Source organism: Thamnophis sirtalis, unplaced genomic scaffold (assembly GCF_051295495.1).
Source record: "Thamnophis sirtalis isolate CommonGarterSnake01/CBP01778 unplaced genomic scaffold, rThaSir2_p1.2 scaffold_7, whole genome shotgun sequence".
Lineage (NCBI taxonomy): Eukaryota > Metazoa > Chordata > Lepidosauria > Squamata > Natricidae > Thamnophis > Thamnophis sirtalis.
In genome coordinates, this window is record NW_028261387.1 from 2,568,869 (window position 1) to 2,596,090 (window position 27,222).

The 27,222-nt window shown below is 42.8% G+C and overlaps 1 protein-coding gene across 3 annotated transcripts in view; it reads left to right on the forward strand.

Annotated features, from left to right (window-relative positions):
* The first annotated feature begins 578 nt into the window (after positions 1-578).
* The window catches only part of VAV3 (vav guanine nucleotide exchange factor 3), a 184,597-nt gene continuing 157,953 nt past the window's right edge, over positions 579-27,222 (forward strand). For all 3 annotated transcript variants that reach the window (XM_087719208.1, XM_087719209.1, XM_087719207.1), the window contains exon 1: positions 579-791. In XM_087719208.1, the coding sequence (XP_087575334.1) occupies positions 588-791 (204 nt within the window). In that variant the 5' untranslated portion in view covers positions 579-587. The remainder of the gene's footprint in view (positions 792-27,222) is intronic.

Below are 27,222 nucleotides of genomic sequence, written 5' to 3' on the forward strand. Positions count from 1 at the left end.
TTTGGGGGGGGGTCTTGTTGGTTGACAGCCGTGGGATTTAGCATTCATTTGTCTTCCCTTTGTGTGTTGGTTGTTGTTGTTGCTGTTCTAAAGCTCGACCTCCCACCCACCCAATTGGGGACTGTTTGCTACGACCCCAGCCCACACCCGTGAGAGCCGAGCGCCCCTCGCGCCTGCTGACCGGGGGGGGACACCGGTTCGAGACCAAGCGCGCGCGGAGGGAAGGAAGGAGGGAGGGAGGGAAGGAAGGAGGGAGGGAGGGAGGGGGGCGCACGCGCTCTTGTTTTCCTCCCCCTCCACCGGCGGTGTGTCTGCGCCTGGAGGGAGGGAGGGGCCGTAGGGGAACCGCAGGCTCAGCCTCTCGGGCCGCCTTTCAGCTGCTGCTCTTCTTCTCTGCGCGCCGGGCTGGAAAGGAGGCGAGCGGCTGCGGCAGGAAGAAAGGCAGGCAGGCAAGGCAGGAAGGCAGGAAGGAGGCTCGGACGGGAGAGCCCAGCGCGGCAGCTGCTCGGGGAAACCTCGGCGCTTCTTGGGGAGTTTGGGTGCTGTGGCTGCGAGCGCCTGGACGGACGGGCGGAGAGGCGCGCACGATGGAGCCTTGGAAGCAATGCGCCCACTGGCTCATCCAGTGCCGGGTGCTGCCGGTCAACCACCGGGTGACTTGGGAGGCGGCGCAGGTGTTCGACCTGGCCCAGACCCTCCGCGACGGCGTCCTGCTTTGCCAGCTGCTCAACAACTTGCGCCCGGGCGCCCTCAACCTCAAGGAGATCAACCTGAGACCGCAGATGTCCCAGGTAAGAGGGACGCCGTGGCTTTCTTCCGCGTGCCTTGGAATCCCTTCCCTTTGCGCGCCTTTCCCCATCCCCGTCTGCGCGGCTGGGTAATGTCTTTGTTCCGATGCAGCGCAGCCTCCGGGAAGGTCCCTTCGGATGAGTGGTGGGCTTCCCCCCCTCCCCCGGCAGCCTTAAGCGAGAGTTGCTTGGATTTGGCCAAGAGTTGCGAGAGGCTGGTTGGGAGCGCAGATGGAAGGCTGGTTTGCCAGATAAGGGGCGGGATGGGGGGATAGGGATGGGGGGATAGGGATGGGGGGATAGGGATGGGGAGGGATAGGGATGGGGGGATAGGCATGGGGGGATAGGCATGGGGGGATAGGCATGGGGGGTAGGGATGGGGGGGATAGGGATGGGGGAGTAGGGATGGGGGGGATAGGGATGGGGGGATAGGGATGGGGGGATAGGGATGGGATAGGGATGGGGGGATAGGGATGGGGGGGATAGGGATGGGGGGATAGGAATGGGGGGGATAGGGATGGGGGGATAGGGATGGCGGGATAGGGATAAAGAAAGGAAAGTCCTTCGAGGGGGGGGGAGAAAGCTAGCAACACATTTAGAAATAAGGACCTCAGTTGTACCATAATTGGGAGGATGTATAATAAGAGTCTAATATACGCCACCTACTTCCATGCTGAATGTGGTTTGATGTATTTTTCTCTTGGGTGATGTTACTTTTCACGTGAAGGCAGTGTTTCTCAACCTTGGTCACTTGAAGATGTCTGGACTTCAACTCCCAGAATTCCCCCAGCCAGCATTCGCTGGCTGGGGAATTCTGGGAGTTGAAGTCCAGACATCTTCAAGTGGCCAAGGTTGAGAAACACTGGGTTAGAGGCTCTTATAGGAAACAGGCTGTATGTACCTTAACATCATTAATCAAAGAGTATATTAAGGTGAGGATTTCCTTAATGCTTTTAAGCCTCTTGATGGAGAAGATTATTTTTCTCTTGGGTGATGTTACTTTTCACGTGAAGGCAGTAGAGCAGTGTTTCTCAACCTTGGCCACTTGAAGAGGTCTGGACTCCAACTCCCAGAATTCCCCAGCCAGCGAATGCTGGCTGGGGAATTCTGGGAGTTGAAGTCCAGACCTCTTCAAGTGGCCAAGGTTGAGAAACACGGCTCTACTGCCTTCATTCGCTGGCTGGGGAATTCTGGGAGTTGAAGTCCAGACCTCTTCAAGTGGCCAAGGTTGAGAAACACTGCAGTAGAGGGATTTAATACAGGGCAGTATTAAAATACATTGTTGTACTATTAAAACTCCCCCCCCCCACAATCTCCTTTGGCTGGATTCTGCCTGAAATCACTTAGATCAGCAAGTAGGAGAAAATGAAAGAGGAACTGTGTCATGTAAACAGTGAGACCTGTAGGAAGTAATGCCGTTTGCATTACTGTTCATCTGCAGTAACAATAGATGGCATCACAAAAGGACGGTTCCTGCCTTCTAAAAGTCTAAATCGAGAAGTTCAAAACCTTTATGAACTTATCCCTTGATTGCCTCTATAGGAAATCACTAGAAGCATCTTTCAGTCGGACAAAACAGAAGTGAGAACGGTTGCTATGCCTTGCAATCTTGCTTTGGCGTCTTTAATTTTAATTTTAAGGTTGCAAATGGGATGGAGCTGCTGTGGCATTTCAGCCGAAGCACTAGCTAAAAAGTCCCACTGATTGCAAAGAGGTTATTAAATGCAAGCTCAGAAGACTTGGCTGTGTGTGATATTTGAAGAAACCACCTTCAAACTATTGTTGGGTTCCAAGTTCCATTAAGCTTAGCCATCATGGGAAATTATCAGTATTCATGGGAATTTATCTAGCAGTACCTGGAAGGCCATATGCTTCCCATCTGCACATAACATAATTTCTAAGAAAGCAATAGCAATAGCAATAGCAGTAGACTTATATACCGCTTCATAGGCCTTTCAGGCCTCTCTAAGCGGTTTACAGAGAGTCAGCATATTGCCCCCAACAATCTGGGTCCTCATTTTACCCACCTCGGAAGGATGGAAGGCTGAGTCAACCCTGAGCCGGTGAGATTTGAACCGCTGACCTGCTGATCTAGCAGTAGCCTGCAGTGCTGCATTTAACCACTGCGCCACCTTGGCTCTTGACCACTACTCCATCTTGACCAGCCAATGGAAATGAGTTTTAACATCATTTCAGCCGCATGAAAAAACAAGAGATCTCTCAAAAACTCACTGCCATTCTGCCTAGACAAGCTAATTCCTCGATTTACAACCATTCAAGAGCCGAGGTGGCGCAGTGGTTAGGGTGCAGTACTGCAGGCCACTTCAGCTGACTGCTAGTTCTGCAGCTCTGCGGTTCAAATCTCACCGGCTTAAGGTTGACTCAGCCTTCCATCCTTCCGAGGTGGGTAAATGAGGACCCGGATTGTTGTGGGGGGCGATATGCTGACTCTGTAAACCGCTTAGAGGGGGCTGAAAGTCCTATGAAGCGGTATATAAGTCTAACTGCTATTGCTATTTAGTGACTTTTTGAAGTTACAACGGCACTGAAGAAAGTAACTTATAATCATTTCCACACTTCCCAGCTTTGCAGCACCCCCCGCCCTCTCTCGGGTCGTGTGATCAAAATTCAGATGCTTGGCAACTGGTTCATATTTATGATGGTTACAGTGTCCCAAGGTCACGTGATCACCTTCTGCAGTAGGGAAGCCTGACTCGCTTAAACAACCAAGTTACTAATTTAGCAACTGCAGTGATTCACTTAAAACAATTGTGACAAGAAATAAAATGGGTCAAACCTCACATAACTGTCTCACTTAGCCCTGCGAATTTTGGGCTAATTTGTGGTAGTAAGTTAAGGACTACCCATATTACAAGTTTGCATGCGTGAGGCTTGTGACATATGCTGACAAACTCAGATTGCAGTCAGAACTTTAGCCACGAAAGCTTGATTGTTCTTAGAACGGTTCCACCACAAAACCGCGTTCGACTAAAGGGCGCTCGACGAAACCGCGTAGCTGACGTCATCAACAGGGCGACAACAGCGCGGAGAAAAAAGCACGCTGTAAACGCTAAACCTAAAATTAACCCCTAAACCTAAACCTAACCCCCCTAAACCTAATCCTAAACCTAATCCTAAACCTAACCCTAACCCTAACCCTAACCCTTAACCTAACCCTAACCCTAACCCTAACCCTAACCCTAACCCTAACCCTAACCCTAACCCTAAACCTAACCCTAACCCTTAACCTAACCCTAACCCTAAACCTAACCCTAAACCTAACCCTCAACCTAACCCTAACCCTTAACCTAACACTAAACCTAACCCTAAACCTAACCCTAACCCTAAACCTAAACCTAACCCTAACCCTAACCCTAACCCTAACCCTAACCCTAACCCTAACCCTAACCCTAACCCTTAACCTAACCCTAAACCTAACCCTAACCCTAAACCTAAACCTAAACCTAACCCTCAACCTAACCCTCAACCTAACCCTAACCCTAAAGCTAACCCTAAACCTAATCCTTACCTTAAGTTGAATCAGCTTGCTTTCAAAGCGCTATTTAAAGCGCCCTTCTTTCTCCGCGCTCGCTGTTGTCGCCCTGTTGATGACGTCAGCGACGCGGTTTAATTGGGCACGCTTTAGTCGAGCGCGGTTTTGTCATGCCACGCTTAGAACGCCCCCATTATGCTACTGATAGTTGGCTTGTCCACGTAGAGCAGGGAGCCAGCTTTGTCTGCCCGTTTTTGGCATCCAAAGCCAGAAACCTGTCAGAAATTGGAACCCTGTTGCCTGGACAAGCCAGCTTGTCCAGGCAACCTATGAGTGAATTCCAGCGGGATGCGGCTTTATGTATACAAGCTTCATGGACACCGGTAAGAATTTGTTCCTGCTATGCCTGAATGAGCTGCAAAGTCAGTATTTTTTTCTACACTTTTTTTCCCCCGTCAAGAACCATTGAGCCAAAATAAACTTGGAGCAAGAAATAAAGGTAATTCTCTCCTTCGCTTCCAAACTTTACAAAATTGTAAAAGTCTATTGTTTTAAAATTTTATTATTTAAAACGATATACTTATTTATTGCCTAGCGCTAAGCCCGCTGAAATAATCAGTTGGGTCTAGTGCAGTGTTTCTCAACCTTGGCCACTTGAAGATGTCCGGACTTCAACTCCCAGAATTCCCCAGCCAGCATTCGCTGGCTGGGGAATTCTGGGAGTTGAAGTCCGGACATCTTCAAGTGGCCAAGGTTGAGAAACACTGGTCTAGTGGTTAAGGTAACCGGCTAAAAAGTGTGAGACCATGAATTCAAGTCCATAAAACCCATCTGGGTGACTTTGAACCTATCACTCTCTCTTAGCCTAACTCACCTTCATAGGGAGCTTGTGGTTGGGGAAAATAGGAGACAAAAATGTGTTGGATATGTTTGTTGCTTTGAGTTGCCCCGTTTTCCTGAAAATAAGACCCAGTTGGAATGTTAGCTCTAGTATGTTTTTTCCCCCAAGGATGCTTGTGATATAAGCCCCCCCCCCCAAATAACTCTCAGTTAAGATTGTCAGCCAGATGAATGCATTTAATACAGTATTTTCCTGAAAATAAGACCTAATCAGAAAATAAGAACTAATGCATCTTTTGGAGCAAAAATTAATATAAGATGTCTTATTTTTGGGGAAACACAGGTGTTTGTAAAAATAGCAATAGCAGTTAGACTTATCTACCGCTTCATAGGGCTTTCAGCCCTCTCTAAGCGGTTTACAGAGTCAGCATATCGCCCCCAACAACAATCCGGGTCCTCATTTTACCCACCTCGGAAGGATGGAAGGCTGAGTCCACCTTGAGTCGGTGAGATTTGAACAGCCGAACTGCCGAACTAGCAGTCAGCTGAAGTAGTCTGCAGTGCTGCATTTAACCACTGCGCCACCTAATAAAGTTGGGATGCAAATAAATAAATTACCGATATTCGTAGTGAAAAGCATGGCACAGGGGAAGGAGTCATGAAAACTCCAGTCATACCACTGCAAATTCGAGGATCTTAAGTTGTTTTGTTATGACTAAAATTTATTTCCACTGAAATGGACAAGAGATTGTCCAATTCCATTGCAGTTGATTTGTGGACAAGTCTGTTAGTCATTACAAAACATCTGTCTGCGACTCTCCTGATGTTTTTCTAATTTCCAAGATCAGCCTTGGTCTTTAAGTTGCTGACCTGACAGTCAGTTCTGCTAAAAAAAAAGGACTGCATGACGTTGATTCATATAGAGTTGTTGAGTACTTAATGTTCATCATCTCTGTATGGCAATGCTTGCAACCGTTTTTTACAGTAGGATAATATTAACAATGTGTTTCTGAGAAAGAATTAAAGGGTTAGGTAGTTTGAAATTTAGATAAGTAATCTCTTTGATCCTGAAGGCTGGGAGCAGGGCCGGAGTTAGATGAAAAGAGGCCCTAGGCTATTCCACTTATGAGGCCCTTTCACCTCCCATTTTTAAGTTTGTAAATGACATGAGAGACAATAAAATACATCATTACTGTGATATATATCAATATATATCAATATATATAGCTGGCCTCCCGACGGAGGGCGGCTCTGCTCTGCGGCAAGGGCAGCGAGGCCAGCCGCCTCCCCTGCTGCGCTCAGCTGCCCGGCTCACCCCCCTCGCCCTCACCTGCCTGGCCGCTGGTGGGCTCCGCGTCGACGGGGCAGCTACTGGGAGCAGCCGCACCTCTCGCCCGACCGCCGGTGCCGGGAAAGTGGGCGGGCTCCCCAACTGCCACGGCGCTGGAACGATCTTAACCAATACATTTTTATGTTTGTTTATGAGTCCTATGCGTAGAATTTCTCCTTATTTTCGGTTCAGTGTTTTAGTGTTCAGTGTTTTTAGAATAGTGTAATTTTAATTTTGCTAACAATTTGAATGTAGGCCCCTCTTGATCTGGAGGCCCTAGGCGGAAGCCTAGTCAGCCTATAGGAAAATCCGGCCCTGGCTGGGAGGCGCATTAGTGCATTTATCTATGACACACTCCGCAGGTATCTCAACTTCTTTACATCTTTATTTCATTCAAGAGAGGGAAAGAGTGAGGCTTCTTTCCAGAGATCCTGTGCAGATTGCTTAGGCTTTCTTCTTATTCATGGATTGAAAACCACTGAGTTGATTAGAGCAGTGGTCTCCAACCTTGGCAACTTTAAGACCTGTGGACTTCAACTCCCAGAGTTCCTCAGCCAGCTTTGCTGGCTGAGGAACTCTAGGAGTTGAAGTCCACAGGTCTTAAAGTTGCCAAGGTTGGAGACCACTGGATTAGAGGATCAGCTGGTTGATGAGGATCAGACTTGACGATTTCCTACATTAATGGCACCAGGGGACCATAGATCTATTTCTTTATAGTCAAGATATCATCCTAAGATTCAGGCCAGTGGGAAGCCAGAAGTCTGAAGCGGAACATTTTGTGACAAGTTCCATACGTAGCTACAAGTTGTTTACTCATGACTGAATGCCATCTACAGGTCGTTCTTTACTTACAACAGTTTATTTAGTGTCCAAAGTCACAACAGCACTGAAAAAAGCGACTTATGACCAGTTTTCACACTTACGACCATTGTAGCATCTCTATGGTAATGTGATCAAAATTCGGATACTTGGCAATTACTCATATTTATGATGGCGGCAATCTCCTGGGGGTCACATGATCCCTTTTTGCGGCCTTTTCTGAAGTCAATGGGGAAGCCAGATTCACTTAACAACAGTTTGATTAATTTAACAACTATAGCAGTGTTTCTCAACCTTGGGGACTGAGCTGGCTGGGGGATTCTGGGAGTTGAAGTCCACAGGACTTAAAGTCGCCAAGGTTGAGAAACACTGAACTATAGTGATTCACTTAACAGCTGGGGAAAGTAAGGTTACAAAATGGAGCAAACTCACTTAATAAGCCAAATAAATTTTGGGCTCAATTGTGGCGGCAAGTCAAGGACTCCCTATACTTTCATTTTTAATAACTTTGGAAGAGGAAACACTCTCAATCAGTCTCTTAACCACTTCTCTAGCTCTTCGTATACCGTACATATATTCTCTGAGTAATATTCCTTTATTTGTATGATCTACTGCAGTGTTTCTCAACCTTGGCAACTTGAAGATGTCCGGACTTCAACTCCCAGAATTCCCCAGCCAGCGAATGCTGGCTGGGGAATTCTGGGAGTTGAAGTCCGGACATCTTCAAGTTGCCAAGGTTGAGAAACACTGATCTACTGTAAGGACACAAGCTTATTTGTGAAAAAGTGAGCGTGTCCATGATGCCTGTTGCAAAAAAAAAAAAAAAAAAAAAATAGAAAAAAAAAATAGAAAAGGCAAAACAAGTTGTATTGACAGTTCAGTTGAAAAATACAAAACTAATCTGGGATGGCATTTTAAGAAACATTTTTTATATTGATCCATTTGGAGATAATCAGCTGCTGAAAGGATGCCGTCTAAAGTGTTCTCAGCAGTGGGCCACTTATATTGCAACATTGGCATGTTAATTTCCAATTATGTCCAACGTAACCATATTTCAAGCATATCTTTGAACTCCTGTTTTGTGCAACAATTTTCTATGTGTGTGACTGTAAGTTCAGTTAGACTTCTGAGTAAACATCTCTCTCTCCCCACAGAAAAATTATTTACATTTTTTATATTGTGCTAAAGGCTATTTATCTTTTTAAAAAATTCATATTAGTGGTCCGCGGGATTTAAAATTACGAATTTAGTGGTCTCTGAGGTCCGAAAGATTGGTGACCACTGTTCTATGTGATTTGTTCTGTATACCTATAAGCACAGACTTATAACGTAATAACTTCGTTATGTTTCATTGCTCTTTTCCTAGCCGATATTCATAAATTCAGTTGTGTGTGATATTGTTGAATATCTGATTATTAAAACCATTTATTTTATTGAGACCTCTGTAAATGGTTTACTGATACAGACTGGAGTTCTAATCTTATTTGCAAAAACAAAACAAAAATCCTGTATTTAGTTATCAGTATTGAGTATGTTTGAATTGTTTTGGAAAGCCTGTTGAAATATTTACATCTGGTTACATGGCAGAAAGGCAACTTTTTAAAATATTGCATTGATAAGTAATATTCCTTCAGCTGCTAGATGATACTAGATATCTAGGCAATACACATTATCTGAACCACGCTTGTTAAGAAATTGTGGTTGTTTCTTGCCTATTTTTAAAGTGACATACACTTGGTGTAGTTTTTGCTCAAAGATTGCAGTTGTTTTAACTTTTCACAGTGTGTTTTGCTTTATTTGTAATTTTAGTGAAAATATTGTTCCATATTTTTATAGGCCATGATTGCAAGAATATTACCATGGTTTTTTTTTTTTTGAGAATTGATTCATATACTGTCATTGTTTAATACTCTACAGGTGTAAAGCCATAGTTTAATCCTGGTTTTATAAGATAAAATCCAAATTGGATTTGTGAAATATGCTAAACTAAAATTAAACAATTTCATCATGGCTTATTTTAATGTGAGTTTAAGATTTTATTGTCTGAAGAGGCAAGCTCACAATAAATCACAATAGCAACAATGGATGCGTACCAGAATTGACTTAGCTTAGTGTGTTACAACCAAATTTGGTGTGTTTAATTTACAGTTTAATGTATTATATAAGCGTTTATTTCATATGTTATACAAAATCTCATTCAGTGTAAAAGAGAATGAATATTTTTTAAAGGCAATCTTCTACTGAACTTGAATTATAAAGAGAGATCTCTTATCATTCCTGATGGTCACCTGATGATATTTTATATTTTTTTCCAGACCAGGGAACCAAGTAATTGATCACCTGTAGCTAGTCTGATTTTTTTTTTAGAACAGGCTTCTCCAATCTACTAATTTCTAGATGTGCATTTTCTGACTTTTGAGGATGGCAGTGAATTGAAGAAGGCTTCTTTAGAATATGAATTAAAACCATTCTACTTTTTTCAAAGTTCTGAAGGAGTTTTTTTTTTAAAATGAACTTCTTTCTCTAAAGAACTTTTTAGGATTATTGTTTTTCTTAATGCATTTTTGTTCTCAAAAATATAGATGAGGGTAGATGTTATTCAGATTTTTGCTATACCAGTGTTTCTCAACCTTGGCAACTTGAAGATGTCCGGACTTCAACTCCCAGAATTCCCCAGCCAGCGAATGCATTCGCTGGCTGGGGAATTCTGGGAGTTGAAGTCCGGACATCTTCAAGTTGCCAAGGTTGAGAAACACTGTGCTATACAATCTCATCTGCTTAGAAGGAGTCTTTAGGTTTCTTAAGACTATGCCGCCAGGATTGGAATTTATTTTCATTTCATATAATAAAAGCAAACTTTGAATGCACTGGATGCCCTTTGACATGCCTTATCATAAATTCTGAGGAGTGGGGGAAAACACCTGCCATGTATTCACTTTGTGATTTAAGCACAATAAATTAAATGAAAAAAGTCTTCCTGAGGAGAAAAATTGCTTAACCGTATGAATTATACCGTGGGTGTCTTTGGAATGACGTAACATTAAAATTGATTTCAAGCTAAATATGGATCAGAAGTGTGATATGGTTGCAGAAAGCAAATTCAGTTGTAGACATTTTCGCTCTCCTTTATTTGGTGTTTATTAGACACTCTCTTCAATATCCCATTCAGTTTTGGGTACCATAATTTAAGGATCCAGACAAGGAAGACAGAAGGATGACAGTGGGGGAGGTAGTGAAGGAGCTGGGTAAGTTACGTCTTGAGAAGACTGGAGGGATATGATATCACTCTTCAAATACAGTTGAAAAAAGCACAAGATCTGCTTTTTATTGTTAGAGAATGTGGAACATGAAATAAAAGATTTTAAACTAGGCAATTTCTAACTGAACGTTAGAAAAAAAAATCTGAATGTTCAGAGCAACATAACTGGGTTATCTGGAGAAGTAGTAACTGGGTGTATTTAAGCAGAAGCTAGACAGCTATCTGTTCGGTATGTTTTATGAACAGGACAGAGACACGTTGTCCTATTTCTATGTACAAATGTAGGAATCAAACGTTTCCTAGGATATTGTTTAGGAAAAAAGTAGTAGTAAGCCAGGGGTGGGTTTCTCGCCCCGTTCCAACTGGTTCGGTTGGAATGGGGCCGGCGGCGTCCTCGTGCACACGCGCAGTGCACGCATGTGTACTAGCGTCTGTGCGATGCTCCAGCTGCTCCTGGAGGATCGCGCAGGCGCTGTATGCATCCTGCGCATGCATGGAAGCGCAGAACTCGTCAAAACCGGGTAAGAAATGCGGGCGGGCGGGTGGGCCCTTCGGCGTTCCCGGAAGTTACTTACTTCCGGGTTCGCCGACCAACCGGTTCGCGGGGACCGTCACGAACCGCCTGAAACCCACCCCTGTAGTAAGCCATCCTTATTTGGTTAGGAGTCCCCAGCATGGAAATGCCTCTTATTCAGTGTATGCCCTGTCTTGAAATCGAAACAGTTGATTCAATCTCAAAGCGGATTGTTTTGATCATTTCAGAAGTATATTGAGCTAGAAACAAACCCTGTTATCTTGTACCAGGGGTGTCAAACTGGATTTCTTCTGGGGCTGGATCAGCACTATAGTTCTCTGCTGCGGGCTGGCGGGGGACGGGGCGGGAGATGGGACGGACGCCTCCTGCAGCACCCTGCCAGCCAAAACCCTCTGCCATTTTTATCGCCTGAATGGCCTCCTACAGCCAAAACCGGTAAACTTGAGAGGCCTTCAAACCGCCTGTTTTTGGCCAGCAGAGTGCTGCTGGATGCTATGGAGACCAAAAATGGGCCACGGGGGGGGGGCACACCTGTTTTGGCCACCAGAGGCACTGTGGCCCGGTTCTTTTATATTTCCATGGTGGCCCCATAGGCCGGATTTAAGCACCCCATAGTCCAGATCCGGCCCATGGCCCTGAGTTTGACACTCCTGTACCTAAAATAGCAATAGTTAGACTTATATACCGCTTCATAGGGCTTTCAGCCCTCTCTAAGCGGTTTACAGAGTCAGCATATCGCCCCCAACAACAATCCGGGTCCTCATTTTACCCACCTCGGAAGGATGGAAGGCTGAGTCAACCTTATATAGTTAAATATATGACATACATGAATAAAATAAAATAAAATGATGTATTAAGGAAGAAGAATAGCAATTTTGAACTCTTGAGAGCCGAAAGCAAGTTTTAGTTGACATTTTGGGCATTATATGGCCTTTTGTCATGAGGCCAAGACCATTATTGTTCCTTGCCTAACTGAGCAGACTGATTGCTGAAGGAGTAGCATCAAATATCCAGCGTCTCCTCAAACCGTAGCTTTTATAGCAGAAAATCTGTGTTATAAGGAAGGTAAGAAATATTGGGTTTCACCCCAAATCTCTTCATTTTCAAAGAGAGAGAGAAATGGGTTTTATGTGAAGAAATAATGTTGCAGATGGGAAAGGCAAAAGTTGCTTATGCTGACTCAACTAGCTGTGCCTGAACACCCTTGTAGATAGATTATAAACTTTCTGACAGATAGGAAGCAGCCGGTGAAGTTAGGTAGAATCACATTGATTATCAGTTCAATTAGCACAGGAGACCCCCGTAGGGCTGTGTGCTCTCTCCATTACTCTTTTCTCTCTACACCAATGCCTGCACCTTGAAGGATCCCTCTGTTATCTTCCCTCGTGCCAGCACTCTGCTAAACATTGAACTCCCACAGCAATGTCTTACGCCCATGTATTGAATTTAGCAACAGCAATAGCAGTTAGACTTATATACCGCTTCATAGGGCTTTCAGCCCTCTCTAAGCGGTTTACAGAGTCAGCATATCGCCCCCAACCACAATCCGGGTCCTCATTTTACCCACCTCGGAAGGATGGAAGGCTGAGTCAACCTTGAGCCGGTGAGATTAGAACCGCCGAACTGCAGAACTAGCAGTCAGCGGAAGTACTGACTGCAGTACTTCCGAGGGGGGTGAAATGAGGACCCAGACTGTGGGGGCAATTTGCTGACTCAATTTGCTAAAAATCTGTAAACCGCTTAGAGAGGGCTGAAAGCCCTATGAAGCAGTATATAAGTCAAATAAATAAATAAATGAATGAATGAATGAATGAATAAATAAATAATAAATAATAAATAATAAATAATAAATAATAAATAATAAATAATAAATAATAAATAATAAATAATAAATAATAAATAATAAATAATAAATAAATATATTCTACTGTGATAGTATGGTATCTAATAACACTTTTTTCTGATTGGGCTGGCAATGTTGTAAATAAATTGACACACATTATTATCTCTGATGGCAAGTTAGGCTGTCAACAGTTATTTATAGTGAATCTTGCTGTTGGTTTATTCCCCATAGTTCTTAAAGCATTAAACAGATGCAAATAAGAAAAAGGAGTTAATTCCTATTGTTCAGTTCAGGATGGTTTCACAACACACTGGAAACAAAAACTCACGTTTCAGTGTTATTTAAGTGTGGGAAATTACTACGGCTGAAAAATTGACACAACAACAGAGATTTTTTGGGGGAAAGAAGCAGCCCGCTATTAGCTTTGTCTTTTTAGAAGTGACATTTTGGACAAATGATTTAAAACAGGTTTTTAAAATCTTTGTGTTTTTTCATAAGATTCCATCTGTTTGTATATATGTACTCTACCCACAAGCTTTCACACTACCAATTTTTTTCTTCTTTTTCTCTTTTGATGGCTTCTCTTTTTTCTTATTTATATAAGAAAAAATATTATATAACACACACACACACACACACCTAACAAGTGGTCTGGAGAGAAGACCTTCGTTTCATTGAGTCCCTTAAAGGAATTGTTTATTTCCTGCCTTAATTATTTATATTTTATACATTAATTTTAGAACCCTTTCACTAAACAGGAGGTTACAAAATAAACTACCGTATTTTCACGACCATAAGGCGCACTGAAAATCCTAAAATTTGATCAAAAACCGGCAGTGCGCCTTATAATCCGGTGCGCCTTATATATGAAAAAAGGTTGAAAATTTACCGTTAACTGATACTGTGCCTTATAATCCGGTGCGCCTTATGGTCGTGAAAATACGGTACTTTCACTGTCTTTTTAGTATTAGGAAAAATATCATCATGCCTCTTATTTGCTTCCACTTTTAGCTAAGAGCAATTTGAGAAAATAATGATCTTGGAAGGTCTGTTTCCGGTCATTTATGCTGCATTATTTTTTTTTTTCTACCAGGAGCAAAGTTTCTACCAGTTTGTCAGCCTTATAGTAGTTTACTATAAACTCTTACAATGGATAGGAAATACAGTCTCAAGCGTGCATGCGTTGAGGTTGTGGCTAGCCCCAGGCCCAGGGTTTGTGCTGTTAGCTGATAGAAAATGTGTCATTGTGGTTTTTATAAGTTAGCTGCTGTTGGCCAGTAGGAAACAAAGTCTATTCTGGTTGGGCTTGTACTCCTGGAAGTTCAGATCAGCGGTGTTAGACTGCTCTTTGACTCATTTATGTCTATATTCTCTGGTGGTGTGGTTGTGTTGAGTATGTTTGCACACTTCAATTATGCCAGCTAGAACTTTTTATGAGTTGGTCAGAATTGGCAATAATTAACCCATAGCTTAGTTGCATTCTAGCTTGGCTACCGCATATGCTCTGCGCAAGACTGCCCTTGAGCAATATACAATGTCTGTATTATATGTAGTATTATACTGGTACTATATGTGCAGGGGTGGGTTTCTCGCCCCGTTCCAACCGGTTCGGTTGGAACGGGGCCTGCAGCGTCCTCGTGCACGCGCACAGTGCACGCATGCGTACTAGCGCCTGTGCGATGCTCCAGCTGCTCCTGGAGGATCGCGCAGGCGCTGTATGTGTTCTGCGCATGTGTGGAAGCGCAGAACTCGTCAAAACCGGGTAAGAAATGCGGGTGGGCGGGTGGATCCTTCGGCGTTCCCGGAAGTTACTTACTTCCGGGTTCGCCGACCAACCGGTTCGTGGGGACCGCCGTGAACCGCCTGAAACCCACCCCTGTATATGTGTCAGTATGCTACTAACTGAAACGTGATACTGGAAGCTCACATTGAAAGGATTATATAGCACTTAGTCTTATATACTGCCCCATAGTGCTCTAAGTGATTTGCAGAGTCAGCATATTGCCCCCCCCCCCGACAGTCTGAATCCTCATCTTATTAACTTTGGAAGGATGGGTCAATCTTGAGAGGGTCAGAATCGAACTCCAGACTGTGGGCAGAGTTAACTTGCAGTACTGAATTCTAACCACTGTGCCACCAGGGCTCCTATTGGTGATTGCTGTAGTTCCGAGTATAATTTAAGATTTGATTCCTCCCCCCCCCCCAATTTTAAAAGTTTAGGGCAGTGGTTCTCAACCTGTGGGTCGGGACCCCTTTGGGGGTGTGTGTCGAACGACCCTTTCACAGGGGGTCGCCTAAGACCATCGGAAAACACATATTTTCGATGGTCTTAGGAACCAATTTTATGGTTGGGGGTCACCACGACATGAAGAACTGTATTAAAGGGTCGCGGCATTGGGAAGGTTGAGAAACACTGGTTTAGGGTGTTGGGATTTATCTCAGTATGAACCTGATGAAATATTAGATAGTAGGAGATGCTTTCTTAAATAAACCTTTACTTTCTGAGATACATTTGTTGATCAGATAGGAAAGGACCTTCTCCTGTGTCATCCCTAGTTAGGAACTGCACTTCCTTGGGAGAGGGGAAGGAGTGTTGATGTCCCATTCTTTCAGCTTTTAAGAAAGGAATTAAGACTTTCCTTCCCAGTTAGGCCTTTTCTGACTGAATCAATCAATCATCGAACGGTTTTATTAGCTGATGCTATTTACATTTTTTTTTTTTTACTGTTAGCTACATTAAGTACCTCTGGGCTAAAATATGAATACAAATCAGATCCCATCTAATAAAAAAAATTGAATTTGTAAAAGCCTTTTTATGTGTATGTTAAAAACATAACAATTCAGTGTCCTCTGTGGACAAAAAAATAACTAATTAAATAACATGTTTCATGGGATTATTGCATGGGTGTTAGAAAAATAAAAATAAAAGAATTTTAAAAACCCATAACATGTTATATACATGTTTCCTATTGCATTTATTTTTGCACCTTTAAATTAAATAATTGTTGTTTTCAGTGGTAGGTTGCCAATTTTGTTACTATCAGTTCGGACACGCTCTTGCGTGCATGACACTTTTGCGCATGCGCAGAAGTGTCCAGGCAGTGGGCGGAGCCTTCCGCTGCCGCTATTACTGGTTCGGCCGATCAAGGCTGAACCGGCAGTAACCCACCTCTGGTTGTTTTCTAAATTATATGCTTTTCTTTTCACTTAATATTATCTAGATTCTTTTTGACATTATTTGAATCCAGCCAGCATGTAGATATTTGAAAAGGTGTACATTATTGAAATCTGATTCACATAATTTTTATGGTAAAGCAAATACAATAAGCCAGTGTTGTTGTTGTTTTCATACTTATTCCTCCTGTGTGGTAATTTTGATGTGGTAACCTGGTGAAAACCCACATGCTAAACATTTGTGGCCCAAGGGTTTTGGGAAGAAGACACAAGTTGGCCAGGCCTCCTGCAGAAATCGGGATGAAACATTGCTTTGTGATATTATAACAGCATTATATTTGTCACCTTTGTGTAGCTGGCTTCCATCTTGCTATAATGTAAGGCATGCTGTGCAGGTTGTACCAAAAACACAATGCGCTCTTATAACCACTGTGTTTTTCCTGAGGAACAATAACACTTGTGTAAATGATTCTCCGTCCAATGCACAATGTTGCTGCAGTAGTAATTACATTACTCCAAGAATATGTGAATAGAGTTTGCAGATGTCCAAGGATCTCCATTAAAATGAAATACTCATTTGTATTGTATGGAGATGAGGTGAATGATCCTCTAGATATTCCTTGCTTTGTAAGCGAGATCCTATAGCTTTTTCCCGTAATTAAAAGAGAAGAAAGTTACAGGTGACTGGAATATGATTGGAAGCAGTCCCACCTGATGAGGAAGATCAGAACCTGCTAACAGATGTTATTCAAAAGCATAAGCGCTCCGCGAGCTGCATCTCACCTGATACGTAGAGTCAGGGGTGGGTTTCAGGCGGTTCGTGGTGGTCCCTGCGAACCGGTTGGTCGGCGAACCCGGAAGTAAGTAACTTCCGGGAACGCCGAAGGATCCGCCCGCCCGCCCACGTTTCTTACCCGGTTTTGATGAGTTCTGCACTTCCACGCATGCGCAGAACGCATACAGCGCCTGCGTGATCCTCCAGGAGCAGCTGGAGCATCGCACAGGCGCTAGTACGCATGCGTGCACTGTGCGTGTGCACGAGGACGCCGCCGGCCCTGTTCCAACCGAACTGGTTGGAACGGGGCGAGAAACCCACCCCTGCGTAGAGAGGGCTATCTGCAGCTCATGAAGGACGATGTGTTTGAATAAAAAAAAATTAATCAGAAAAAGTGCTGCCTGATTTCTTGCCCACATAGACACTAACACATCTCTCCTTATACGATGCTTACAAGGCGATGAGAGATTATGGTGTGCGTAAAAACAAATCATTTGCATAGGGCATTAGGCGTGCAAATTCTCAAGCAGCAGCAGAAACGTACTGATTCATTAGAGTTGTTGGCAGCTCGAGTCTTGAATTTGTCATCATGTTAGTAAATACTTGTGATATCTGTTAGGGCTGTGTTAAAAAAAACAAGGAGCTCAGTGTGTTACTGCAAGCCCAGGTCCATCTCTCAGTGTGTTAAAAAGGAGAGTTGTCTTTTTGGAAGTCTGGTGCAGCTGTTCTAAAGGCTTTCCCAGGTTGTCTGCCCATATGTCACATCAACTCATTTCCCTTCCACCCCAGAATACCATCTTCAGTGGCTTTGCTGGCAATCTCCCAGTCAGACTTAGCACATATACAAATGTAAAAGTTAAACCTCAAATTATATATATATATGTGTGTGTGTGTGTGTTTGTGTGTGTGTGTGTGTAGTATTTGTGTAACAAAGGCAACAGTAAAAATATTGGGTTTCTGTCATGATGGACAGGGTTAGGGGTGGAAGGGTCTTGTAACTTGACAGCTTTAAGACTTGCATGCTTCAAATGCCAGAGTTTCTGAGCCAACATTTTGGTTGCTAAGCAAGAGCGTTGTTAAGTGAATTTTACCACATTTTACAAGTTGCTCAGGCCCACCCAGTCACATGTCTGGCAAGCCATTCCCACCCAGTCACATGTCTGGCAAGCCACTCCCACCCGGTCACAGGGCTGGCAAGCCACTCCCACAAAGCAGGCCACACCTACAGAAGAGGTTCTAAAAAAATTTGAAACCCACCACTGATCTGTGTGTAAGTTGGAGGAGGAGGAGGACTATTAAATTTGATTTAATGTAAACTCTTTTATTAAATAAATGTAATATTATTACTCCTAATTCAATTATTTTCCCTTCTGCCATATATACTCATCCTTACAATTATCCTCTATTCCATTATTCACTACTCATATTCAGCAACAACCTGCAACATATTAGTGCATTTGAAACTTTATGACTGTTCACTTTATCAGGCATTATCTTTAATGAATTAAATTTACAATAAGGTTTCCTCCTCATATTCATACATTTCTCAGGGATTTGCAGAAGAGCAAGCATTTGGTCTGCATATCTCCTGCAGCCTATCAGCCTATAATATACTATATTTCCCAAAGTTTGTTCATTGTTGTTCGGAATTCTGCCAAACATTTTCCCAGCCAGACTTAACAAACTAGCAGACTTAACAATCACTTTTCTTGGCATTCTGTTTATGAATGCTGTTACTATTCCTCCATACATCAGGGCAGATCCAGTCTTCACACATAAACAAATCTCATAGTCACATGTATATTTTAACATTTCTTCAGTTATACTGCTCACACCTGCAGCCTTACAATTTTTCCACATGTAAAACATCTTTTTTTCTTCATTTTTCCTGGCATTAATGGCAGCTCCACTTTACAACTTCGCTATCATCCCCATAGAAATCTCTAACATATTTTAATTATTTCTTTCTGTCTTATCATCGCAGATAATTTAATTCCGATTTTCCTCTTTCATTTGCTCTCTGAACATTAACAATCCAGTTTGGAAGTGGTGTTTAGAGAGAATACGATTTTGGCACCCATGGTTTTGATTCTTGTTTCTTTCCTCCATCCACCTATACCATTTATCCCATATCTGGTAGAATTCTGATTCTTCCTTTCCCTGGATTTCTTTAGTTAGTTTGTCCATTTCTGCACAATCCATAACCTTTCTTATTATTTCATCTTCGCTTGGAATTAATTTGTTTTTCCCATTTCTGGGTAAAGGCAATCCTTGCCGCCGTAATTATATGTAGTATTAAATACTGGATTTCTTTTTTGTATTTTGCAGACATAATTCCTAATAAAAAAAACTGTAGGTTTCCATTCTATTTTAACCCCTGTTATTGCCTCCAGCCAATTTTTGATCCTTTTCCCATTGTTTTGATAGGAAATAGGTTTGGAGAAATTTCACCTCTGGTCTAGGCACAAAGCAAAATTGTAACACTAGATCAATAAAATAGACTGAATTTATCTTGAATTCAGTACCGGAGGTTGTAATGATTCTTCTGGGTTATTAACTAGTGGTTGCTGGATAATATCATAGCAAGGTAAGGAGGAGTAAAATGGGAGTGAAATATTCAGAGAGACAAACCGTTCTTGTTCTGGCAGCTGCCCCAAGGAGGCTTTGCTTACTGAGAAACCAAGATGCTCTCTTTCTCTCTCTCTCTCTGGCTTCTAACCAAGATTTCTGCCTGATTACAGGACAGTAATCTACAGCTTCCTGATTTACAGCCTGCATTAATACTTCCAACTTTTAAGTTTCAAAAAAAAGGGAAATTATTTCTTGGCTGAATCATCTGCCTTTTCTGTACCTTTAATAATGGTTTGTTTTGTTATTGGCTTGCCGGAAAGCGCAGACCTTCCCAAGTTCCATTTTTGTTCTCTTGCTTTACTTCCTGCAACGGGTGGGAAAATCTTAACTTTCTCGTCACTTATAAAGCCCTTCATGGTATTGGACCTGGGTACTTGAGAGACCGCCTGCTGCCAATCACCTCCGCTAGACTGATTAGATCCCACAGATTAGGCCTCCTCCGAATTCCATTCGCCGGCCAGTGTCGACTGGCGACTACCCGGAGGAGAGCCTTCTCTGTGGCTGCTCCGACCCTCTGGAACGAACTCCCCGTGGAGATTCGAACCCTCACCACCCTCCAGACCTTCCGCAAAGCCCTTAAAACCTGGCTGTTCCGACAGGCCTGGGGCTAAAGAACTGTTGCCCCCGTCTCGAATGGTATGACTGTTGTGTGTTTTAAATTATGTATTGTTGCGTGTCGCTTTAATTTTTGTTTGTATCCCCCTCCCTTGGTTTGAGTTGTGAGCCGCCCTGAGTCCCCTTCGGGGGAAAAGGGCAGCATATAAATAAAATAAACATCAACATCAACATCTCTAGCACTAATTCATTTTTAATGCCAATGCGGTAGTGGCTTATATCGGGGCTCTGGGGTTCTTGTTTTGCAGCTCTTATGAGCTTGCTGAGTATCTGTTTTTTTAAATTATCCTTACAAATCATTTCCATTAGTGCAATTTTGCTGTTCCAGGCTTCTGAAACTGGACCTCATCTCCCAAAATTCCCAGCCCACACAAAACCAAATATTAAAAGAAGCTAAAAAAAATATTGTTAACATTCATCCTTTTCCATGGTTTTTAGTAGTATAAGTAATCCCGTTTCAGACAGTGTTGTTGTTATTAAACCAGTCTGTCAAATATTAGGATAAAATTAATTAAATGATTGAGCATAGTTGTTCTTTAAGGCTTCTTTCCCCCTTGCTTGAATTTGTGGATATGACAGCATGAAAGAAGAAATTTATTCCTCTTCCAATTTATAAAATATTGAGGAAGGGAGGGAGGGAGAGATAATAGATAGATAGATAGATAGATAGATAGATAGATAGATAGATAGATGATATTGGTCCAAGGTTATCCAGCTGGTTTAGTGCCTGAGTGTGATTGAAGTCACACACCGAGGTGGCGCAGTGGTTAAATGCAGCACTGCAGGCTACTTCAGCTGACTGCTAATTCTGCAGTTCGGCTGTTCAAATCTCACCGGCTCAGGGTTGACTCAGCCTTCCATCCTTCCGAGGTGGATAAAATGAGGACCCGGATTGTTGTTGGGGGCAATATGCTGACTCTGTAAATGGCTTAGAGAGGGCTGAAAGCCCTATGAAGCGGTATATAAGTCTATCTGCTATTGCTATAGAGCCGAGGTGGCGCAGTGGTTAGAGTGCAGCACTGCAGGCTACTTCAGCTGACTGCAGTTCTGCAGTTCGGCTGTTCAAATCTCACTGGCTCAGGGTTGACTCAGCCTTCCATCCTTCCGAGGTGCGTAAAATGAGGACCCGGATTGTTGTTGGGGGGGCAATATGCTGACTCTGTAAACGGCTTAGAGAGGGCTGAAAGCCCTATGAAGCGGTATATAAGTCTAACTGCTATTGCTATTGCTATTGCTATCATACCCTTGATGATAGCCTATTTTAGATAATGGGTTGGATGAGGAAGATCAAGTTGAAACTAAATTCTGAGAAGGAGGTGCTGCTTGTAAGGACCTTCCCCGCCTTTTGGTATTTATATGAAGCTTGTTCAGGAAGGGGCTACCCTCAGAAAAAACAGGTTTGCAATTTGAGAGTGCTGGGTGATCCTCATGGATTTATTGGTTAGAGTTCATCTTGAGTATTGCAATGCATTCTGAGTTGCCCTTGAATGTTAACTAGCAATTTGCAACTGGTGCAAAATGTGCCACGTTGACAGAGAATGTTTCTATTTGAACATGTGGTGGTAGAGCCATTATCGTGACTAGCACTTGAGATGTGATCCAGCCCTACTTCCTGTGTTTATCACTTAAATCCGAGGTGGGGAACAACAGCCCCTTTATGGCTTGTGGATTTCAGCTCCCAGAATTCCTGAGCCAGCCATCTTGAAGTCATAAAAGTGGGATCGTTCCCCACCCCCGATTCCCCACCCCTGTGCATTTGCTAACATGCTACATTGAAAATGATTTATTTGGATTTCATAACGCACTAGCACAGCCTTCATGCTAAACCTACATGCTTTTTGCAATTGCAGTTAGACTTATAAACCGCTTCATAGGGCTTTCAGCCCTCTCTAAGCGGTTTACAGAGTCAGCATATTGCCCCCAACAACAATCCGGGTCCTCATTTTACCCACCTCGGAAGGATGGAAGGCTGAGTCAACCTTGAGCCGGTGAGATTTGAACCGCCGAACTGCAGATAGCAATAGCAATAGCAACAGCAGTTAGACTTATATACCGCTTCATAGGGCTTTCAGCCCTCTCTAAGCGGTTTACAGAGTCAGCATATTGCCCCCCAACCACAATCCGGGTCCTCATTTCACCCACCTCGGAAGGATGGAAGGCTGAGTCAACCCTGAGCCGGTGAGATTTGAACCGCCGAACTGCAGAACTGCAGTCAGCTGAAGTAGCCTGCAGTGCTGCATTTAACCACTGCACCACCTCGGCTCTTACTGCTCATACTGGTGGCTGAATGTATTGCAGGGAATTTTGGAAAACACGCACTTGCCATTTCTCTCGTTTTGGGGGCCTGATGAAGAACAATTCAATAGCTTTCACTTCTTTTTTTCCCATGTTTTGTTTATTTTATTTAGATAACGTTCAATTTCTATCGAACAGTGTGTGACCTGGGTAATAGCTTTCACTTCTGTTCTTGGCTATCAGGGCTGATGTTAAGGTTTTCAGTGTTACCACTTGTGGAGAAGTTGACTTGTTTTAGCTAAGGGTGGTTAAGATTAAAAAAAAATAGTTTCCTAGATTTATATTATATGGTAAACAATTCAGTAGTACCTTGGTACTCAACTGCTTTGAAACTCATCAAATTTGGTACTCAACACATTTTGATGCGAACATTTTGTCCTGGTACTCATCGTTTGTTCGGTACATTTTGTCCTGGTACTCATCGTTTGTTCAGTACATTTTGTCCTGGTACTCATCATTTGTTCGGTACATTTTGTCCTGGTACTCATCGTTTGTTCAGTACATTTTGTCCTGGTACTCATCGTTTGTTCAGTATATTTTGTCCTGGTACTCATCGTTTGTTCGGTACTCAGTGCACAAGTTAGAACTACATTATTCCTTATGGGAAAAATTGTGTGGAACTCATCGTTTTTGGTACTCGTTGTGTCTGGAATGCATCCTGAATACAATTAACAACGAGTACCAAGGTACCACTGTAATCCTAAATAGAAGAGAAAACTAGGCTGCCTGGCTATGCAGATAGTGGAAACCAGGTTTCTCATGCTTAAAGCCGTCTGTAGCATCCTGTGCGAAACATCCGAACTGCTTGTTGCATCCATTGCCAATATTTATTTCCAATAATCCATATATTATTATTTCTATCCATTTGATATTTATAGCTATGGTAGGTCAGGAAATCATCATGCCCACTCATATACTTACCACTTTCAAAAGAATCAATAATATCAGATGGTGGAATAGATGCATAACATAAATAAGAGGCACTTTTGGAAATGCTGTTATGATTTCTTGCTGGGCTTGAGACTCATGATAAATTTTAGTTGCTGAGGATTTAAATCTCATCGTTTATCAAGGAAGCTACAGGCACAGTGAAAAACCGCATGTATTTATCCTAAAATGAACCTTGTTCATAGACGTGTACGGTAACTAGCAATATACTGTAGTGTCTGGATTTTTAAAATTTAGAGTACATATAAATCCACATATGTGATCTGATGTATATAGCTATTTCTAAAATTTTAATCAATAAAATGTCTAAAATCATATGTCCAACAGTGAATTCAAGATGATTTATAGCATACTACATTAAAATTTTTAGTACTTTAGAGTGAACCTCTTTTAGATTCAATGAAGTAAAGATCTACACATTATACTGCATTTAGACTTGTCAATATTCAGAAGTGCTGTTCAGATTTTCCTGTTTTGGTGTCACTTCTGAGCAGGGCTGGGTTCCTGCCAGTTCTAACCTCTTCTATAGAAGAGGTTCCACAAATCTACAGTGCCGTTTAGAACCGGTTCCAGCTCCCTCCCCCCCCGCCCGTCCGCACATCATCAAGATGAAGAGCGAGAGGAGGAATTCTGGGAGTTGAAGTCCACAAATCTTAAAGCTGTCAAGTTTGAACACCCCTGGGTTTTTTTTCTAAAGGGTTAGGGGTGCGAGGGTCTTGTAACTTGACAGCTTTAAGACTTGCGTGCTTCAAATGCCAGAGTTCCTGAGCCAACATGACTGGAGGAGGAATTCTGGGAGTTGAAGTCCACAAGTCTTAAAGCTGTCAAGTTTGACTACCCCTAGGGTTTTTTTTTCCTAAAGGGTTAGGGGTGCGAGGGTCTTGTAACTTGACAGCTTTAAGACTTGCGTGCTTCAAATGTCAGAGTTCCTGAGCCAACATTTTGGTTGCTAAGCAAGAGCGTTGTTAAGTGAGTTTCACCACATTTTACAAGTTGCTCACGCCTACCCAATCACATGTCTGGCAAGCCACTCCCACCCGGTCACATAGCTGGCAAGCCACTCCCACAAAGCAGGCCACACCTACAGAAGAGCTTCCAAAACAGTTTGAAACCCACCACTGCTTCTGAGATACTTTGATATTTTTGTGATAGATGAAATAAGGTCTCACATAAGAGCAGAAATAACGTCTATCTGGAGAAAAGACTATTTTGTTGTAAACAAAAGTTCCTGTAATCCCTCCTGTTGAGAATAATGGCAGATTTTAGAATGGAAATTGGGCTAGGTATCTGCAAACCCTTCATGGCCCAAAAAACTGCTCCAGCCAATTTAGAAATTCATTACATGGAGAAAGTGAAAGTGAAAGGATCATGTGATCGCCATTTGTGACCTACCCAAGTACCGTATATACTCGAGTATAGGCCGACCCGAATATAAGCCGAGGCACCTAATTTTACCACAAAAAACTGGAAAAGTTATTGACTCGAGTATAAGCCTAGGGTGGGAAATGCAGCAGCTACCGGTAAATTTCAAAAATAAAAATAGATACCAATAATGTTTTTGAATATTTATTTCAAAGAAAAACAGTAAACTAACGGTGTATTCAATGAAATACTTCACTCACCTCATGATGCTGATGTCCCGCTGTGATGATGATGTGCCGTGCAGCCGCGGGAGCGATGTCCCGCCTCCTATGACACACAGCACAGTGATTCCTATCATTGGATCACTGTACCAGAGGAGGTGGGACATCGCTATGTGGCTGCTTGCCATAACAAGGAGGAGGTGGGACATCGTTGCAGAGCGGCAGGAGGGGGAGGAAGGGGAATCGTAAGACAGCCCTGCATTACATTAGAACGTGAGGAGGGGGGATGGTGCGGTGCGCGCTGCGCGGCAAACTGACACAGAGGGAGGGGAAACTCACAGGGGCACTGGGCCATTCACGAGCGTCACCCAGCGGCATGGCCCCGCCCCTTTTTCTCCTCCATTTCGGGCAAATTTTTCACTGACTCGAGTATAAGCCGAGGCGGCTTTTTTCAGCCCAAAAAGTGGGCTGAAAAACTAGGCTTATACTCGAGTATATACAGTAAGTCAATAGCAAAATAAATAAAGAAAACCAGATTTGCTTAATAACCACGTTTCGCTTCGCTTAAACTGCAATGACTCCCTTAACAGCCAAGTCAAAAAAGGTCATAAAATTGGGCACTACTCACTGAACAACTGCCTTGCTTAACAACAGAAATTCCACGCCCAGTTGTAGTTGTATGTCGAGGACCTCCTGTTTTCTCACCACCACATATCGTGATCACATTTTTTATTCTCAAAACATGAGAATATTGGCTGAATGAAAATGAAAAAAAAATATTGTTGATTTAATATATAAAGGAACAGTCATGTTCTTTCCGGATGAGGATTTTGATGAGGTTTTTAAAATAGCAATAGTGTAAAACAGTTATTATTACTCAATGATAGTTATTTAACCCTTGTGCCTTAACGTTTACAGTTGATGTTTCTTAACCTCTGCACGAAAACTTGGAGAAGCATGTTAAGGCTTTGTTTTGGTCTGGAAGCAATAAACATTGGCACGTTGAATGCCAGTTTCTAAAAGTTAACTGGCAAAAGTTGCCACATTGCTTTGAAACTGTCCCTTACATGAAAAAAATAGTTTCTGTGTGAAAACAAAACAGCGATAGTTCTTTGTGAACATGTAACCACATGAGTCAAAGCAGTTATTTTTATTAATCTTAATTCTCAACTGTACGCCTGTATTGTTACATCATTTGTTATGCCCGTCCAGCTTTCTATTTCTTTTCCGGTGTCTGTTTTAGCATGCGAGCAGAAATTGTCCGTGTTAACTCCTTAAGGCACAACCACACCAATTGCGCATTGATATTTTCCATAAAACAGTTGTTTTTTTAATCTTTTGCTCTGATATATTAATGTTAGACAATATATTCAAACGTTTCCGATTAATTCCATATTTCTGTTTTACAGTATTTTTCAGTGTTTTACTATATTGAATTTCCATTGTTCTATATTCTTCACTTCATCACCATCTGGAATCCTCCAAATATATTAGAATAACAATTTGACTAATTCTGGAAATTACTACTGTATTCCCACTCGGGATAGCAATAGCAATAGGTTGCATTAGGCCAGTGTTTCTCAACCTTGGCAACTTGAAGATGTCCGGACTTCAACTCTCAGAATTCCCCAGCCAGTGAATGCTGGCTGGGGAATTCTGGGAGTTGAAGTCCGGACATCTTCAAGTTGCCAAGGTTGAGAAACACTGTATTTTAGGCAATCTTTATTGATGCAAAGCCATGCTGTCAAAAGGTGAATCTGAAAAACAAACAGATGAAATAGAGCAGTTATGGCGAATCTTTTTTCTCCTCGGATGCTAAAAGTGTGTGCGTGCACGCTATCGCACGTGCGTGCCCACATCCATAATTGCATGCACAGCTTTTTTGGAGCCCGGGGAGGGTGAAAACGGCCTCCCCTACCCCCCGGAGTCACTCCGGAAGCCGGAAATGGATAGTTTCCAAACTTCTGTTTAGCTTGTTGGGCCTGTTTTTCGCCCACCTCAGGCTTGGGGGGGGGTCCTGAAGCCTGGGGAGCATGAAAAACAGGCATACCGGACCCACCGGAAGTGGGTGGGTTTCCCCCGGCCCTCCAGAAGGCTGAAAATCAGTTGGCTGGCATGGACATGCGTGCTGGAGCTGATGGCTCACGTGCTGGCAGATATGGCTTTGCGTGCCACCTGTGGCATGCGTGCTACAGGTTCACCATCATGGAAATAGAGGATGCAACCTGGATGGTTATTGGAACAAGCTGCAGGTTTAGAAGGCCCTGTAGTAGAAATATTGACATAAACTTCAA